Source organism: Staurois parvus, unplaced genomic scaffold (assembly GCF_062004578.1).
Source record: "Staurois parvus isolate SC_StPar_1 unplaced genomic scaffold, SC_StPar_1.0 ptg000295l, whole genome shotgun sequence".
Lineage (NCBI taxonomy): Eukaryota > Metazoa > Chordata > Amphibia > Anura > Ranidae > Staurois > Staurois parvus.
This window is the reverse complement of record NW_028318091.1, coordinates 99,209-117,151: the sequence shown is the minus strand read 5'-3', so window position 1 is coordinate 117,151 and position 17,943 is coordinate 99,209. Positions and strand designations below refer to the sequence as shown.

Sequence of the window (17,943 nt, the reverse complement as noted above, 5' to 3'; positions counted from 1 at the left end):
CCGGGGAAACCGGATATAGTGAATGCAGGGTCCGGGGAAACCGGATATAGTGAATGCAGGGTCCAGGCTCACTTTATGGAGATTTAAAGGGGACCTGCCACCACCTGGAGTTTGGTTCGGGAAACACATGCCTTTGAGACTTGTCTAGGTCCAGTTCAGAACAGCTACATCTTCTGGGGTTGGTGCACTTTTCAAGTTTTTGGTGGCGCACATGATGAGAATTTGAAAACCAGAAGACTAATCATATTCATAATGGTAATATTCACATGGGACTCAATATATGAACATTTTATGTGTATGAATTGTATATTTTTATTGTGCCCCTATTTATTGATTGCCTCATATTTTGCTGTGAGAACACGGTAAGTGGTTTGCAGCAACTCTTTTTCCTTTTTCTCGCTTGGTGAGCGCAGAGGTTTTTGCTGTCAATATACAACTGTAACGTATCTTTGTAGGTTAGCGATGGAATATCCATTTTCTGCCATGGAATGTCATAATTGGATTGATGAGATTCATGAACAAAGTATCTCTCTGCTTCCGATCGATAGTTTTCTACCCTGGCCAATCTTCTCCATTTGATATAAAGAGAGTCTAAGGCACACTGGGGCTTTCGTAAACGCTTTTTCCCTGGCAGGTTAAAACAAAACCTAAGCTGCGTTTTTGGAAATATGTTTAGGCATGTCAAGCATTTATTTAATTGTCCGGAATGTTAATTTATTCTGGTCATTGAAATGAAAAAAATGCTGAAGCGCTAAAGGCACCAAGGAATGGTTTTCTTCTCTCTGGAGCACACAAGTGATGGGTCATTTTCTGCCTCTCAGCACCCCTGTGCATGGACATACAGGACACTACGGAGGGGCATTTAGAGGTGGGAAAGTTGAACGCCTTTCAAGCAGGCTTTTAGAGCTCAAGTGTACATGAGGCCTAAACCATTTGGAAGGGAAGTCATGGCTATTCAATTGTTCTGATCAAATAGCACCCCGATCAAAGAAATGGCAGGGAGTATGGCCCTTAAATTAAGGGATATACCTCCCTTTGTGCAGATCTCCTCTTACTTCCCGCTGTGGCTCTGGGACAGGCAGTGAAGCAACTTAAATGTGCTGGAGTGATGGATAGGGATTGACAGTATTAACCCCTTGCCTACCAGGCACTTTCACCCCCTTCCAGCCCAGGCCCATTTTTCAGCTTTCACACTTTGAATGACAATTGCACGGTCATGAAACACTGTACCCATATGAAATTTTTATAAGACAAATAGAGCTTTCTTTTGGTGGTATTTAATCACCGTTGGGGTTTTGTTTTTGTATTTTGTGCTAAACAAACCAAAAACTGATCTTTGTTATAAAATTTTGTAAATGAGTAATTTTTCTCCTTGACTGATGGGCGCTAATGAGACTGAAGTGATGGGCACTGATGAGGAGGCACTGAAAGGCCGTACTCATATGGCGCAGATAGGCAGCTCAGATGGTCATTGATGTGTAGTGGTAGGCAATGATATGTGGCATTGATGGGGCTACACTGATCATCCATGCCCTGATCATCAGTGTAGCCCCATCAATGCCACATATCATTGCCTACCACTACACATCAATGACCATCTGAGCTGCCTATCTGCGCCATATGAGTACGGCCTTTCAGTGCCTCCTCATCAGTGCCCATCACTTCAGTCTCATTAGCGCCCATCAGTCAAGGAGAAAAATTACTCATTTACAAAATTTTTTAACAAACCAAGAATTTTTTTTTTTTCAAAATTTTCAGTTTTTGGTTTTTTTAGATAAACCCTCTGAGGAATGCCGATTACCAGCTCTCCTCATGAATCGTCAGTGTGACAGCTTGAGGACTGAAATGTCGATAACTGGCATTTCCTTATATACATGTGATCAGCTGAGCACATGACAGAGCCTAAGTCATTGGCTCTTTCCGCTGATTCCCAGGGACACAGCACACCAGATATATGACGTCCTCCCAGAACGAACCACCGCCTGTCCGTCATTTCCTGATATGGCAGGCAGGAGGCGGTTAAACACCCTTAGATGGGGATTGGTCCAGAGCAATTTTCAGGTTTTACTGCAAGCAAATGCACTAGGGCAGTGGTTGTCAACGTATGAGCTAAAGGGGGCCCTCAAATGCAGCCCCTGACCTCGCCAAAGGGCCACACAATGTTCAACATATGTAATGCTTGAGGAATGTCAGAGACTGCAGACCTAATAGAGGAAATGATGGTCAGAGTGTGGAGAGTGCTGGCTGGGGATATGCTGCAGAAGACCATATGAAACGGAGAACGAGGCTAGAAGAGGCCAATGTCATCACCCTGATCAACGTTACCACTACAGATTGCTGAGGACCACTCAAAGGGCTGCATGTGTCTCTCAGTCCACACGTAGGGAACTAAGGTCTCGGCTTTGATTGAGCCATTCTAAGACATTTAGAATGTGTGATGGAAAGCCGTTCTGAGCCCTGTGTGAGGGAAAGTGCTTAAAACATTGTTACTAAACCCCCAACAGTACAATCAGTCTGTATATACAATAAAGCATGCTTGTTATACTCACTGTGGAACCTAAGGGGTTAGTCCTCTGCATTGTGTAAAAAGGCTATTTGATCCTGTCTTCTCTGATCCTCTCCTACTGTCCCCTATCCATTTTCTGATAGTACAGAGCTCTAGGAAGCACTCTACACATACTCAGTTTGGTATGTATTGCTAGAGTTTTTTTGGAAGGGTGCATGTGATCAGCACAGGGCCAATCAGCACTGCCCAGCAGATCATGGGTTATGCAGCCTCATAGGACAGTCAGGAGAATGAAAACTCCTCCTACAAGCTTTAACCAGTGGTCAGTTGGACACTGATAGAAGTCACAAGACTGCTATATACTGCTGATGAGAAAAGGTATTTAGCAGTTTATATTTACTAAAATAATTGCGTTTCCATGTTCTGTGGGAGAGCGGACATCGCGACTGCGGGGTCCGGGGAGAGCGGACATCGCGACTGCGGGGTCCGGGGAGAGCGGACATCGCGACTGCGGGGTCCGGGGAGAGCGGACATCGCGACTGCGGGGTCCGGGGAGAGCGGACATCGCGACTGCGGGGTCCGGGGAGAGCGGACATCGCGACTGCGGGGTCCGGGGAGAGCGGACATCGCGACTGCGGGGTCCGGGGAGAGCGGACATCGCGACTGCGGGGTCCGGGGAGAGCGGACATCGCGACTGCGGGGTCCGGGGAGAGCGGACATCGCGACTGCGGGGTCCGGGGAGAGCGGACATCGCGACTGCGGGGTCCGGGGAGAGCGGACATCGCGACTGCGGGGTCCGGGGTTTAGTAACACTAACTTTCTCGTTTCCCAATGATAGCTGCTCAAAATACTATGACCCCACCCTTTCCTTCATTTGCACACCTACTTACCAGTAGGTTACACCTACTGCATATGGGGAAGAGGGGGAGGGAGAAAGGAAGGAGAGGTGCAGTGTACATATAGTAAGATACCACAAAATGTCACTGCTGGTTTTTAAAAGTAATTACCGGCTTCTTTCCCCTTCACTATAGCACCAAGAATGAGCTGTCATTCTCACAATCGCTAAAGGAAACTGAGGGGCGGGTTCACTGGGTGACCCCACCCCTTAGCGGCAGGGAGAATGACAGCTCCTTCTTGGAGCTATAGTGAAGAGGGGAAAAAAAAAAGGAAGCTGGTAATTTGCATTTAAAAACAATGGTGGTTTTTAAATCTATTACCAGCTTTTACCCTGCTACTAAGGGGCTGGGGTCACCTAGTGACCCCACCCCTTAGTTTCCTTTAGTGGTATGGAGAATGACAGCTCATTCTTGGAGCTATAGTGGGGGGAGCCAGTAATTACATTTAAAAAGTGACGTTGGGGCATCCAGTGAGGGAACCCCAGTGTCTACACTGCTCCCTCTTTATACACTACTCCTCTCCTGCCCCCTCCTTACACAAACTGCCCCCTACAAAGAGGACCTGTCACTCACATGCAAATCACTATTGGTCCCCAAAGTGATAGTAATAAAATCATAAGTTAAATAAATAAAAATAAACATTAAAGTTAAAAAAAAAATTTAAATTTTTTAAATCTGAGCCTCCCCACCCCCACATACATTTTGATTTTCGGCCACATGCATTCTGAATTTTCGGTTTCGGCAGCAGAATTTTCATTTCGGTTCACCACTCCCTATAGCAGCACCATGTCCCCAGCAGAAAGCCATGCGCACAGCAGCGCCGCATAAAGAAGAGTCCGCGATAACATTTAAACAAGTTAAGGTCTACAAGCTTTATTGATACTTGTTTTTTGTTGGTTTTATTACATATCACAATGCATTCCAAAGACTTGCTTCAGCACATTCCTGCAGCTGGGTAACGCTTTACGTTCTGGCAACGAGATTTGACTTTTTTTTTTTTATTCTTTTTTTTCTCTTAAAACAAAAATTTGCAGCGTTTTTAGTACTCGGTCCACAGAAGGTTCAAGTGACTGTAAATGTGGTTGTGCAAACCCAACTACTGAGCGACGACGTGTAAGTTCCTATATTGGTATACATAACTGTTCATTAAACAGACAATAGTGTTCCTAGAAATAGATTTTTGTCTTTAGGTGTATGTGCTATGGAGCTAGCAGTTAGAATGTCATTTAAATCCTAAAAATAAAAAAAAAAAGCACTGTGGGAGGCTAGGCTCTCTGAAAACACTATAGATATTGGCAACTGATAAAACGATAAAATCACGAGATAGAGCTACCATCATACCGAACAGAAGCCGTGTTGTCTCTGGGTATGATCACGAGGGGGGTTTTTGTTCGGCAGCTCGTTCAGGGCAGAGGAGCCGTTGGGTGTGCCGCGGCTTCCGTTCTACGCTGAAGGGCCACCAAATATAACTTACTCTTCATACACAGTGCAAGAATTGATTAACATTATGCCCATGAAAGCGCAGTAAGACTACTTCGGAAGCACAATATACAGCATGCTATAAAACAAATAAAGTTCTGTATTAAACAGTGCTTCACACAGGAGAAGAAACAGAAAATAGTTTCAAACCCATACATAGCAGCTTACAATACTCAGAATGAAACACATGGCAGTAAAACGGTTGTTTCGATCCTTAAACACTGCGTTGCAGAAAAAAAAAAAAAAATATATTAAAATAAAAGTAGAGATCTGAGAAAATGCACTGCAATGTCAAGGCTGGTCTTCCCCTGACCCACCCCAAGTCATCCAAATACACAGCGCTCAAATTCCGAGGCTCCTATTGGTATCTGCGGCAAACTTGACTTTTTTTTTTTTTTTTTTTTTAGTAGCAGTTAATCGGTTTTGCGTTTCAGTCCGGGGACTTTAGCCAGGATCCTGTGCAAGGGAAAGAAAACCGTACATTAATAACAGGGTAGATGGAGAAAACCGTACATTAATAACAGGGTAGATGGAGAAAACCGTACATTAATAACAGGGTAGATGGAGAAAACCGTACATTAATAACAGGGTAGATGGAGAAAACCGTACATTAATAACAGGGTAGATGGAGGACACAAGTCATCTTCTGATAACTGTAGAACACCTTACTAAAAAAATAGCACGTCTTGCCTGTCCAAAGTCTGCAAACCACCCCAGATACAAGTGGATTGCTTCAAAAAAGTCCTGGATTCTTTCTTGGATACACAGAATATAACTGGATATAACATTTATAGGTAAAGTTGATCCAGGGAATATCCGATTTGCCTCTCGGGGGATCAGGAAGGAATTTTTTTCCCCTGCAGGAGCAACTCATGCTTTGCTGGGTTTTTTGCCTTCCTCTGGATCAACTGTGGGTATAGGATTATAACTTTTTTTTTTTTTATGGTTGAACTGGATGGACTTTTGTCTTTTTTCAGCCAGACTAACTATGTAACAAGGATGATGTGCACATGGTCGAAGGGTTGTGGAAATCCCTCCAAATTACACATGGGTGTCTGTATGCTGAAGCATTAAATGGGACCAAAGGCTGTAAAAGCAATCATTTCTCCTTCTCTCTGGCTGCATTCTTGCAGCCATTGAGAAATACTGTGTGCTGTGATTGGTCACCTCTTGTCACATGGTACAAGGCTGTTGTGAATAGCCTTGTACCATATGATCTCTGATCATTCACAGATTTCACACGTAGTAAGCAATGATGTCAGAAGTGACATCTTGCTTACTACTCTTCATGTGATCACTGATTGGCCAATCAGTGATCGCATGAAGAGTAGTAAGCAAGATGTCACTTCTGACATCATTGCTTACTACGTGTGAAATCTATGAATGATCACAATCAGTGATCACATGATCGGGACCTCGCACAGAGATCCCGTACAACGATCGGTGTTCCACTTGGGTTTAGTTACTAAAGCTGGAGAGTCCAAAATCAGACTCCCTTCTGCATAGAAACCAATCAGCTTCCAGGTTTCATTGCCAAAGCTTCATTGAACAAGCTGAGGTTAGAAGCTGATTGGTTTCTATGCAGAAGGGAGTCTGATTTTGGACTCTCCAGCTTTAGTAAATAAACCCCACTGTGTCCGGAGGACACAGCGGGCAGCGGATCGCGGTGCTGCACGCTCCCAGGGAGCGCGCACATGCAGGGAGCGGTGAGGCAGGTTATAAATGGCCACCCGACCCTGCACTGCCACCGTCTGGCCGTTTATATACATGGGCTGGACGGGAGGTGGTTAACAAACACACCACCACATGCAACACCTAGATGTGAATGGGCCCTAAGTGAGATCAATTCACAAAAATCATGTTCTTTATATAAGCCGGTCACTATCTTATGAATCTAAAAAATCCTCCAGTCCTATCAGGGCCGTGCCACACAGAAGATGACAAAAGCTGACATTACACAACTAAAGCACAAAGAACACTTACAAGTCTTTTACATTGTTAACATTCTTGCTTATGAGCGCTAAATAGTGATCCACTTGAGTCTGCAAAAGAAAACAATAATCGTCTTAGAAAACAAAGATGGTGGGAAGACCGGCATAAACTATTCAGGACATTCATCATTTGCCAATACAAAGAACTCAGCTTCTCCATTTCTATCCTATACAGCATCACAACATCTTAAGGAAGGAATTGGTAGCCTCCCCAGCGGTCTGATTATGTCACTATTTCTGTGCTCAAATCGGTACATTTTTTTTTGCCTGGAAATATGTTTTTTTTTTATTGTAGGCCTGTAATTTTTAGGAATAACTCACTGAAATCTTTCCGAACAAAAGTCTAGTAAACATTCCAGATATGATAAAATTTGAAACACGAAATCATAAATTATAATTTAATAATCATAAAAAATAGAATTTAATTCAATAATATAATCAAACCAAAAACACTGAAATGTGAAATATAGCGCCAAGTTCTCACATCGCTGAGCAAAGTTGCAAAATCGTTTTCAGTGTCTGATGACGAATTTCCCACACGAATTATTATCACTCAATTCTGCAAGTGGTTCTAATTTACTATCGCTGTTCTCTAGCCGGTCTAAAACCGCTGTTGACCTAAAAGGGACGCTTTTTGGACGCCATGGATGTTTCCAGGCAGAAAGAACAGTAAAAATGCAGGCAGGGCGCCGGACAAAGCACTCGGGACAAAATGTATGTGAAATGGTTTGATACAGGAATGTTATACTATGTGATTTTAGTGAATTCAGGGAATAGCACTTCTACAATTTTCAAATTTCCCACCAGTTCCGTCCCCCCCGACGTCGCAGGGAACGGAACCCAGAAGACAGATGCCGGCATTGGCTGGAGGACATTACAGGGGACACTGCAGGAGGGACATCGCGGGAGCGCAGGACAAGGTAAGTGCAGAAGAGATCCCGGAGCAACGCTGCAGTGTATTCCCGAGTGTAGCTCGGGGTTACCACTTGTGGTGCTGAAACTTTACCCCGAACTACACTCAGGAATACCGCCAGGGGGGTTAAAAGAGAAGAACATCAGGAGAAAGCATGAAAGGAGTATATTACTAAAATCATCAGCAATTCTAAGGCCCTATTCACATCTTGTGATTTGGGATCGTGAGCAGAAATCACAATTCTGTCTGCGGTTCCAATTTGCTGTACAATGTGAGATGAGCATTTTGGAGTCATTATCCTTAAAGGCAACACAAATGCAATGTGATGCTCCAGTGATTGGCACCCGACAGAGCTGCATGGCAAACTGAGCCCTTGAAAATCATGTGACGCTCATCACCCCAAAAAGGAGGAAGAGCTTCTTTTCGGGCAACATGCATAGGGAAGCCTATTCATGTGAATGAGCTGGCCATATGCAGCATACAAAATCGCATGAGAATTGCTATGCAATTATGTGACTGGGGCCTAGTGGCACTGCCCTGCTGTGCTTCTGTTAAAGATCTGTGGCATGTTTCACATGACTGTCGTATTGTCTGTCATATACCTTTAAATGTTTTCAGTGTTTTGTCTCTGCTCCTCCCTTTCCTTTAATTTAGCTAATGTTGCATAGATAGCCCTCCCCCTTCCCAGAGATGCATTGCAGTTAGCCTCATGGCATGGAGCAAGACACTGTATGTTCTTTTGACCTATCGAATGGTCATTGTTGTAAGATTCTCTCAGTTTATGGAATAAACTTCACAAGATCTACAGGATGTCAGTCTGATTGAGTCACTGACTGTGGTATCCAACTGAGGTTGAAGTTATCGCTATCTCATCACAACTGTAAGTTACAGAGATCACGCTATCAATGCTTAGATTGGACACACAGAACAAGCAGATGACCCCCAGTTTTTTTATGTGGGTTAGCTGCACTTTCCCAAAGACTTCTATGGGGTCCTGTGGATTTTCAGAAAGTGCACAAAAACTCCTGCATGCTGCATCTGTGGTGCGCTTTCTGAGGTCACAGAAGTCTATGGGAAAGTGCAGCTGACCCACCCAAAGTATAGCGGGACCGCAACAGACAGTGCGAAACTGCCTGCCCCAAGGTCTGTTCACATAGGGGTGCCAATCCCATACACCTGTGCAAAGAAACATCTTCATCTGCACGGGATGCACAGGTATTCTGCAGAGCCCCATGTAGACAGCCTGCTCACATGAATGAAAGGCGGTTGGCTGCACTATTTCTATGCGAATCCAGGAGTCGGGTTCAATGCACAGATCAGGACGAAGTCTCTCTGCCAGACAAAAATGTAATATATTGCAGCGATCAGTCATTAGATGTGGAGCCTGCATTGGCTTTTTCAACCCATTTTCATTTTAGAAGCAAAAATAAGCAGCTGGCAACCCAAAACCTCCAGGTGTAGGAGTCTTTATTAGCTACTCGGCGATAACCGAATACAACAGCTTATGCGTTTCGGCTGATGGCCTTCATCATAGCAGGATTTTCATTTTATTGTAATCTAGTAATCCTGTGATTAATCCCCTTCATGGCTACACTCATTTCTCCACTGTAACTATTGGGGAGACCATGGTTGGCACATAGGCTGGACATCAAACATGCCTGCTGATGTTAATTGCCATTACATGATGGATTGATGGGATTAGTAGTTTACATATGTAAGAGAAAGGATGTTTGCTTTCTTTTCAGCTCACAGAAGTGACAAGGACACAGCATTTTGGCAGGACCAACCTGTATTTTCTGTACTTGCTAAAAATGTTCTAAGACTAAAAAAAAAAATTAAAAACTAGTTCAGCCATCACATCTAAGGCTGGCCATACAGTGATTGAAATTTGGATAGTTCAATTAAGGTGTGGCTGTCCCTTCTCAACAGAAGTCGATAGTTTGATAAAATATGTCAGAAGTCAGCCAAGAAGTAGTTGCAGCATTGATCAGTGCATTCTGACAGTGGTGGGTCCCACTATTGGAATACAATGTCCTGAAGGGTGAAGTTTCCTTCATCCACCTTTGGTTGGAAAAAAAAAAACAAAAACCAAAAAAAAAACAAAAACAAAACACCCGTCTATGGTCAGCTTAACCCCTTGACTCTGTGCCTCCCTGCCCTTTAAAAGGTTTCTGATGCCAGGAGGCGGGGTTTATGATCATGCAACTGCCATGATGGGCTGTCACAGCAGTCACATGACCAGAAAGCTCCTAATCGCAAGTAGCAATCAGTAAGTGTGCTAAGAGCATGCAGGGCGAGCGCCCTTGGCACAGGTCTATTCACATTTGGGTACGGAAACATGCAGCCTCTAGGTGTCAAGGCCCACCCCCGAGGGGCCGCATAGTTGCTGCAAAGGGGTGAAGGACGAGTCAGCTGCAAGTTACCTTCAGCATAACCTCCGATCACCAATGTAGTTAGGTACATTCCATTATTTTTATGAGCACTTATGATAAACAGGCGTACTTACCTGATGTCTTTCATAAACTACAGGAATACTGAACAAGGAAATCAGTGCTAGAAAAAAAGGAAAAAAAAAGTCAGACAAAAGTGGTGAGAAGTTCTAGGCTCAGAAATGTTTAGTTATTAGGGGCAAGACCATGGGCGGACTGACAACTCATGGGGCCCCCAGGCAATAGGGGATCATGGGGCCCCTGTGTCCTTGCCCAAACTCAAAAAAGCCTATGAAAACGGTACCAGGGGCATCTCATGGGGCCCCCTACTGACCCCGGGCCCTCGAGCAGTGCCCGAGTTTCCAAATGGTCAGTCCGCCCCTGGGCAATACACCCTGCCCCTGTATACAAGACAGATATTACCAAGCACAAGAAACAAAGCAGGCTGGACCAGGGGGAATATTATATACAAATAGGGGGATTCACAATGGAAAATACGTCATTGTTTTAGTGCAAATATCAGCATTTTTCATGCGCCAAATAACAATGACATCGCACACATTCCACGTGTTGCACCGATTCATGCTAAAAATAATTTCTGTTAAAGTAGAATTAAAAGGCAACCCCAACCCCCCCCCCCCCCCCCCTATTTTGGACAAAGGAAGGGAGGGTTATAACCCGTTTTTTTTTCTTTTTTACCATTTGTGTCTCATTGGGGAAATTTCTCTTCACTTCCTGTCCCAAAGCCAAAACAGGAAGTGAGAGGAATGGGGGAATCCCTGGATGTCACTACAACTAGACTCCTCACTGAAAGTTTTCCCTCTATTCCTGTTCTGGTGACATCCTCCCAAATTTGGGCTTTTCCTTCACCTTCAGTGATAACAGTAAACGGGACAAATAGAGAGGGTGAATCTCCCCAACGGGGACATGGACCCTCTGTCTGGTTTTTGTGGATATCTAATCCCTCAGCACTCTATCCATAGTTACCATTTAATGTCCGCTAGCGTGCGCTAAACTATTCAGAGCGTTTGTGCCAATGTTTCAGGTTACAAATCGTTCTAAAAATGTACACAAAACCCTGTAATGAAGAGGAGCAGACTGAGGAGCAGCGCTGTGGAAGGAAGTGGCTGTGTGCAACACTTCTATTTTGGTGAATAAAGCACTAAATAAAACATGCAGATAGAAATTGCCATTTTTTTTTCTGCACTCCAATCTGTGTTTACTATCTCTCATAGGGAGCAAAAATCAATGTCCTATGTCCGTGTTTTCATAACTCACACATGTGATCACCTATAGAAGACTCAGCAGGGACCCATGCAAAGAGGTGCAGGCGGGAAGCCCCTTTAAAAGTAATGGAATCCTGACAGCGCTCACAGATCTTCACGGTCATTCTCATGTAATCACTGATGCAGGGATTACCTGCAGATGATCTGCCCAGGATGCAGACTGTCCAGGGCCGATTTTTTGTAGGTAACTGCTGCATGAACAATTACAGAAGGATGGCTGTGAATGGCTGAGAGTGTGGTCAGGCTCCCATTGCTTTAATAGGGCTTCCCGTCTGCACCTAATCGCATGGGTTCCCGCTGAGTCTCCCACATGACTTGTGAGGTGTTGGCTCTAAAATGCCTGAATCCTTACTCCGGCTCCATTCACGTGGGACCTGAATCCTTACTCCGGCTCCATTCACGTGGGATCTGAATCCTTACTCCGGCTCCATTCACGTGGGACCTGAATCCTTACTCCGGCTCCATTCACGTGGGACCTGAATCCTTACTCCGGCTCCATTCACGTGGGACCTGAATCCTTACTCCGGCTCCATTCACGTGGGACCTGAATCCTTACTCCGGCTCCATTCACGTGGGACCTGAATCCTTACTCCGGCTCCATTCACGTGGGACCTGAATCCTTACTCCGGCTCCATTCACGTGGGACCTGAATCCTTACTCCATTCACGTGGGGCCTGAATCCTTACTCCATTCACGTGGGGCCTGAATGCTTACTCCATTCACGTGGGGCCTGAATCCTTACTCCATTCACATGGGGCCTGAATCCTTACTCCATTCACATGGGGCCTGAATCCTTACTAAGGCTCCATTCACATGGGACCTGAATCCTTACTAAGGCTCCATTCACATGGGGGCAAATGGCCCCATATGAATGGAGCCTTAGTAAGGATTCAGGCATTTTAGCGCCAACACCTCACAAATCATGTTATATAAAGAACACAGAAGATGCCATTTTTTTCGGACAATAAATCCCTATTGTTACACTGAAGAGACACATCCAGCTGAAAATGCTGCAGCAGCCTATTCAATATCATAATAATCGGTTTTATTTCCCCCAAGTGGGATGATGAGCAGAGGTCTTCTCTTATGTGTACCATAATATTAATACTAGAACATATTTATAGTATTAAGGCCCCTTTCACATGGCCAGCCTATCATTTTTGTAGGCGGACCAGATCAGAAGGTCCATTGATCCCTATGGACAGGAGGGCGTAAAATGGATTTGTGCGTTTACACCTGCCCTTCTCCTAAAAACAATGGAAGGGGATCCGCCCTCTTCCATTCAGGCAGATCAGAGGGTAGTCTGTGTAGACAGCGGAGTCGGTTTACCCCCATGCCCATAGAGCACAGCAGGCTATGTCCGTGTCTTCTCTGTACAAACGGAGTGGACACAGACATGTCATCCGCCCGCTCTGCTCCAATCAGCAGGGGATCTATGAGCTGATCAGAGCAGAATCTGCCAAGTGTGACAGGGGACCAAATGCCACAATCTGACTGGAATGGGGCCGACAAGCTGAGAGACTATGGCCCTAAGACAACAGCATGGTAAGCAGCCGCGATACAGACACAAGACATACATAAGCAGATTTCTACTCACCCAGGATCAGTAAGGTCAGGCCATTGAACAAGGCACCGATATAGGTGAACACCCACATCAACACTGCAAACTGAACACAGAACAGAACAGGTCAGGGGATTGTACAATTCTGACACAAGTTTACATGACATTTATGGCTCACATAGACCATCCCGGATCTATTCAGCCTTCTTATATCATAAAATATGTGAGGAGTGGATGGTATTTCACGATTAGTAACCATCACACCATGCGACACAAGCCGCCATTAACACCGGACACACAACTGATTTCTTCTCTTTGAATTAATTTTGAGGGTTTCTAAAACCTTAAAAATTTAGGACAGTGAACACAATTTAAATGACAAAAAAAAAAAAAAAAAAGTCAAATGCATTTAAAACCAACCTATGAGGTCCATGTATAAAACAAACGTAACATCTATCCACACAGAACGTCCTGTATTATTCCAAATAGGAGTTCCTATATCAGGGGTGTCAAACTGGCGGCCCTCCAGTTGTGGCAAAACTACAAGTCCCATCGTGCCTCTGCCCTTGGGAGTCAGGCTTGTAACTGTCAATCTTGCAATGCCTCATGGGACTTGTAGTTTGGCAACAGCTGGAGGGCCGCCAGTTTGACACTCCTGTCCTATATAGTCATCACCATCTAGCGGCCATCATGCATTCCCTATCTGCATAGAGAACATTTTCTAGACCCCCATGTGTCCACATAAAATACATAAATGCTGGTTATTTGTCCGTATGCCGTTTACAGGTATAATTTCTCAGATTACAATATTCCTGACTCATCTTCCTTTCTCTCTTGTATTCTGTTGTCATGTTTGTTCAGCGTCACAAATTCCTTCCAGGACTAAAGCTGGATCGAAATATGGCTGAATCAGCAGGGACCGTCCAAGATTCGATCCATGTATGGGCAGGCTGGTTGTACTGCAGCTGACCATCAATCGACTTGGGTACAACATGTGATCGCTGCTGGCAGTAATCATAAGAGTTCTCCCACAAACCCCACAACGCCGCACAACCCCCCCCCCCCCACAGGAAGAACACTGTGAGAGGCATTCCTCCACCAACACCGACTGTGTTGATGGGGGAAATCAAGCCAATTTCTTAATAGAATCATCTATAGGCTGTTTAATATACAGCACTGTAAATCCCAGCATCTGAACAGGTACATGTATGTTGGGCTGGGGTAAACCGCTCACACATTTCAGCCTCCCTGCTTCTCACTTGTGTTACTAGGCCAGGGCTTGAAATTTCCACTTGCCTGCTCGCCAGTGGCGAGTGGAAATTATGGTGGGGGGTGAATGTATGTGTGTCCCACAGGGCCGTCTGCTGAGCAGGCTCGGAGCTCAGGCCGGATCTGTCATTGGCACTGCGAGCCGTCAGACTGCTCAATAGCTGAACGCAGTGAAAGCAAAGCAAGGAGTGTGTGCTGTGCTCTCTGCCTCCCCCTAGAGTGCAGTACCTGGATCTGTGCGTGAACAACGAAGTACTGCAACTTTTTATTGGGGGGTTGGTTGTGTGTGTACATGGACAAGTGTGTGTCTGTGTATGCATGTACAATTGTACATGTGTCTATGTCTACATGTGTGCATGTACATGTGTGTATGTACGTACATGTGACGTGTGTGTACGTATGTACATGTCTGTATGTACATGTGTGTGTATTTCTGTGTATATACATGTATCTGTGTGTATGCATGTCTGTACGTGCCTATGTGTATACATGTGTCTGTGTGTGTCTGTGTGTGTGTGTGTGTGTGTACACGTTTCTGTGTGTGCATGTGTTTGTGTATGTACATGTCTGTGTGTGTGTACAGGTGTGTTTGTACATGTCTGTGTGTGTGTACAGGTGTCTCTGTGTGTGTTTGTTGGTGGCGAGTAACTCTAAGGCCTGGCTAGTAGCTCAGGACTTGAAATTTTAAGCCCTGTACTAGGCTACTATGTTACAGGAGTGCAACGGATTATCGCTGGGGTGGGGGAGACTGAGGAAATGCTCCCTCCTACCTGCAGCAGACCACACCATTCTCCCAGGATGCTCCTCTTAGGCTTTCACACAGTCCATTGACTGGAACTCAAGGATTGCCTTCTGATGAGTGGCACAGTTCTTGTGAACATGTACACTCTTCTATACTGTGCAAGGATGGGAATTGTAATTGGTCACCACTAATCTCTGGTACCTTCATCCTCCTCCAGAATGTCTTTTTTGTTTTTGCTGCTGTGATTCAGCTCCTGTTAGAGGGTGGCTACGTTCGCTTTATTGTACTGTATGTAGGAACGTAGCCTCCCTCTCTAGTTCACTCCTGAGATGGATTATGGAATTTTTACATTTGCACAGAGCAGTGTACATAACTGCAAACAGTGTGCACTGCTTAATCCAAACAAATGGAAGCGAGGGTGAGGAGAGGTTCGGGAGCTCATAGACATGGAGGCAGAAAAACACAGAGAACAATTTTATCAAAAATAGATTACAGGACCATGAAGTAGTTGAAGTGTGCCAATTATGTTTGTAGAATAAGCGGCTTTAGAGCTGAGTACATGCCAGAAACATTCACACGTCACCGTGTGAAATATTTAGGAGATCAACAACTGATATTACACCAACTTTTTTGTAAATGTGTGCAATCAAGATCTGTTTGATGATCTCCCCTGGGAAGTATGAACCGGAGGTGCTCAACTCTGAGCGCTTCCATGTTCAGAGCCATCAATCTCCTGCCTCTCTGGCTGGGGAAGAAGGTGATGGAGCATGGACTGCACTTAATCTGCTTCAACAGATTGCAATGAGACATACGACTACCCAACACATACACTATATTGCCAAAGTATTGGGCAAGCCCTCCAAAAATCATTGGATTCAGGTGTTCCAATCCCCTCCATGGCCACAGGTATAGAAAAGCCCCTAGGCATACAGACTGCTTCTACAAACATCTGTGAAAGAATGGGTCGCTCTCAGGAGCTCAATGAATTCAAGCGTGGTCCCGTGATAGATTGCCACCTGTGCAATAAGTCCATCCGTGACATTTCCTGGCTGTTATACCACTAACAGTTGAGCGTGGAATGTTTAGTAAAGTGGAAGCAACTGGGAACAGCAGCAACTCAGCCACCAAGTCGCCAACTGTCTGCTGAGTCAAAAGCTAAAGACCTCCAAACTTGGTGTAACCTTTAGATTAGCACAACAACAGTGCGTAGAGAGCTTCATGGAATGGGTTTCCATGGCCGAGCAGCTGCATCCAAGCCTTACATCACCAAGTGCAATGCAAACTGTCGGATGCCGTGGTGTAAAGCACGCCGCCACTGGACTCTAGAGCAGCGGAGACGTGTTCTCTGGAGTGACGAATCGCGCTTCTCTGTCTGGCAGTACCAATAGAACGGTACTTGCCTGACTGCATTGTGCCAAGTGTAAAGTTTGGTGGAGGGGGGATTACGGTGTGGGGTTGTTTTTCAGGGGTTGCGCTGGGCCCCTTAGTTCCAGTGAAGGGAACTTCAAAGGCGTCAGCATACCAAGACATTTTGGACAATTTCATGCTCCCAACTTTGTGGGAAGAGTTTGGGGATGGCCCCTTCCTGTTCCAACATGACTGCACACCAGTGCACAAAGCAAGGTCCATAAAAGATATGGATGAGCGAGTTTGGGGTGGAGAAACTTGACTGGCCTGCACAGAGTCCTGACCTCAACCCCATAGAACACCTTTGGGATGAATTAGAGCGGAGACTGAGAGCCAGGCCTCCTCCCCCGACATCAGTGCCTGACCTCACAAATGTGCTTCTGGAAGAATGGTCCAACCTTCCCATAGACACCCTCCTAATCCTTGTAGACGGCCTTCCCAGAAGAGTTGAAGCTGTTATAGCTGCAAAGGGCGGGGCCAACTCAATATTGAACCCTACGGACTAAGACTGGGATGCCATTAAAGATCCTGTGTGTGTAAAGGCAGGTGGGCCAATATAGTGTATGTGCAGTGGCAAACAGATGGGCTTTAACCACCACACGTGTCAATGAGTGGCAGATGTTTCTGTGCTGAGAGTGCACTCAATGAACTCTCCCAGCACAGAGAAAGACTTCTCTTGGTCCCTGCTAATGGTTGGTAGCTGGTGGGATCAGCTCACTATTATGTGACCACTATGACAGCCAATTCCAGTGGTCGACCAATCTTTCCAGCCCCCCCAAGGTTCAGAACTTTTTAAAGGGACACCAGGGCAGGTCGGAAAGGGTTAAGGTAATCGCGTCACCTGCACTATCCTCATGAGCACACTTCTGAAAGCAATAAAAAGCTAAAAAAAAAAAAAAATTAAGTTTATTCAATAAGATTTTAAGGGGGGGGGGGGGTGTGCAGAGGGTGGTAAGGCCACTAAATGCAACCTATTCAAATGAACACGGCCACACAGCAACCACTCTGCAATGCTGCAGTACAGTGCTGTGGGCTTCCAAGTATTAAAACGAGGATTACGTTGCACACCTTCCATGTGCTATATTACTGAACAAGCTCTTTCCAGTACAATGATCCATACCTTTCCTGCAAGGTTCAATGAACCCAATATGTACATCTATTCTGGATATAGAGTATCTCCTTTACAGGAACATTATGTCCCACATTATTGTATCATAAGTCACTTTCTGTGGAAAAGCGGAAGCCAAGGATCTGAAGAAGGAAAGAATTGAGCATTTTTCCTTCAGAAGTTATACAGCAGCTCATAGTGACTGGGTACACCTAACATGGATAAGCATCCCATGTCAAGCCAATGCAACAATAACTACATATAGAACATGGATAGCCAAAAAAAAAAAAAAAAAAAAAAAAAAAAGAAAAAAAGAAGGGGGACTCTGGCTAGAAAGGTAAGTCCAACAATAAATG

General features: G+C 45.0%; 1 protein-coding gene across 3 annotated transcripts in view; it reads right to left on the bottom strand.

Annotated features, from left to right (window-relative positions):
• Window positions 1–4,259: 4,259 nt before the first annotated feature.
• The window catches only part of RTN4 (reticulon 4), a 77,227-nt gene continuing 63,543 nt past the window's right edge, over window positions 4,260–17,943 (bottom strand). For all 3 annotated transcript variants that reach the window (XM_089682707.1, XM_089682708.1, XM_089682710.1), the window contains 4 exons: window positions 13,098–13,167; window positions 10,292–10,338; window positions 6,865–6,923; window positions 4,260–5,337 (listed from right to left, as the gene is read on the bottom strand). In XM_089682707.1, coding sequence (XP_089538833.1) covers window positions 5,295–5,337; window positions 6,865–6,923; window positions 10,292–10,338; window positions 13,098–13,167 — 219 coding nt within the window. In that variant the 3' untranslated portion in view covers window positions 4,260–5,294. The remainder of the gene's footprint in view (window positions 5,338–6,864; window positions 6,924–10,291; window positions 10,339–13,097; window positions 13,168–17,943) is intronic.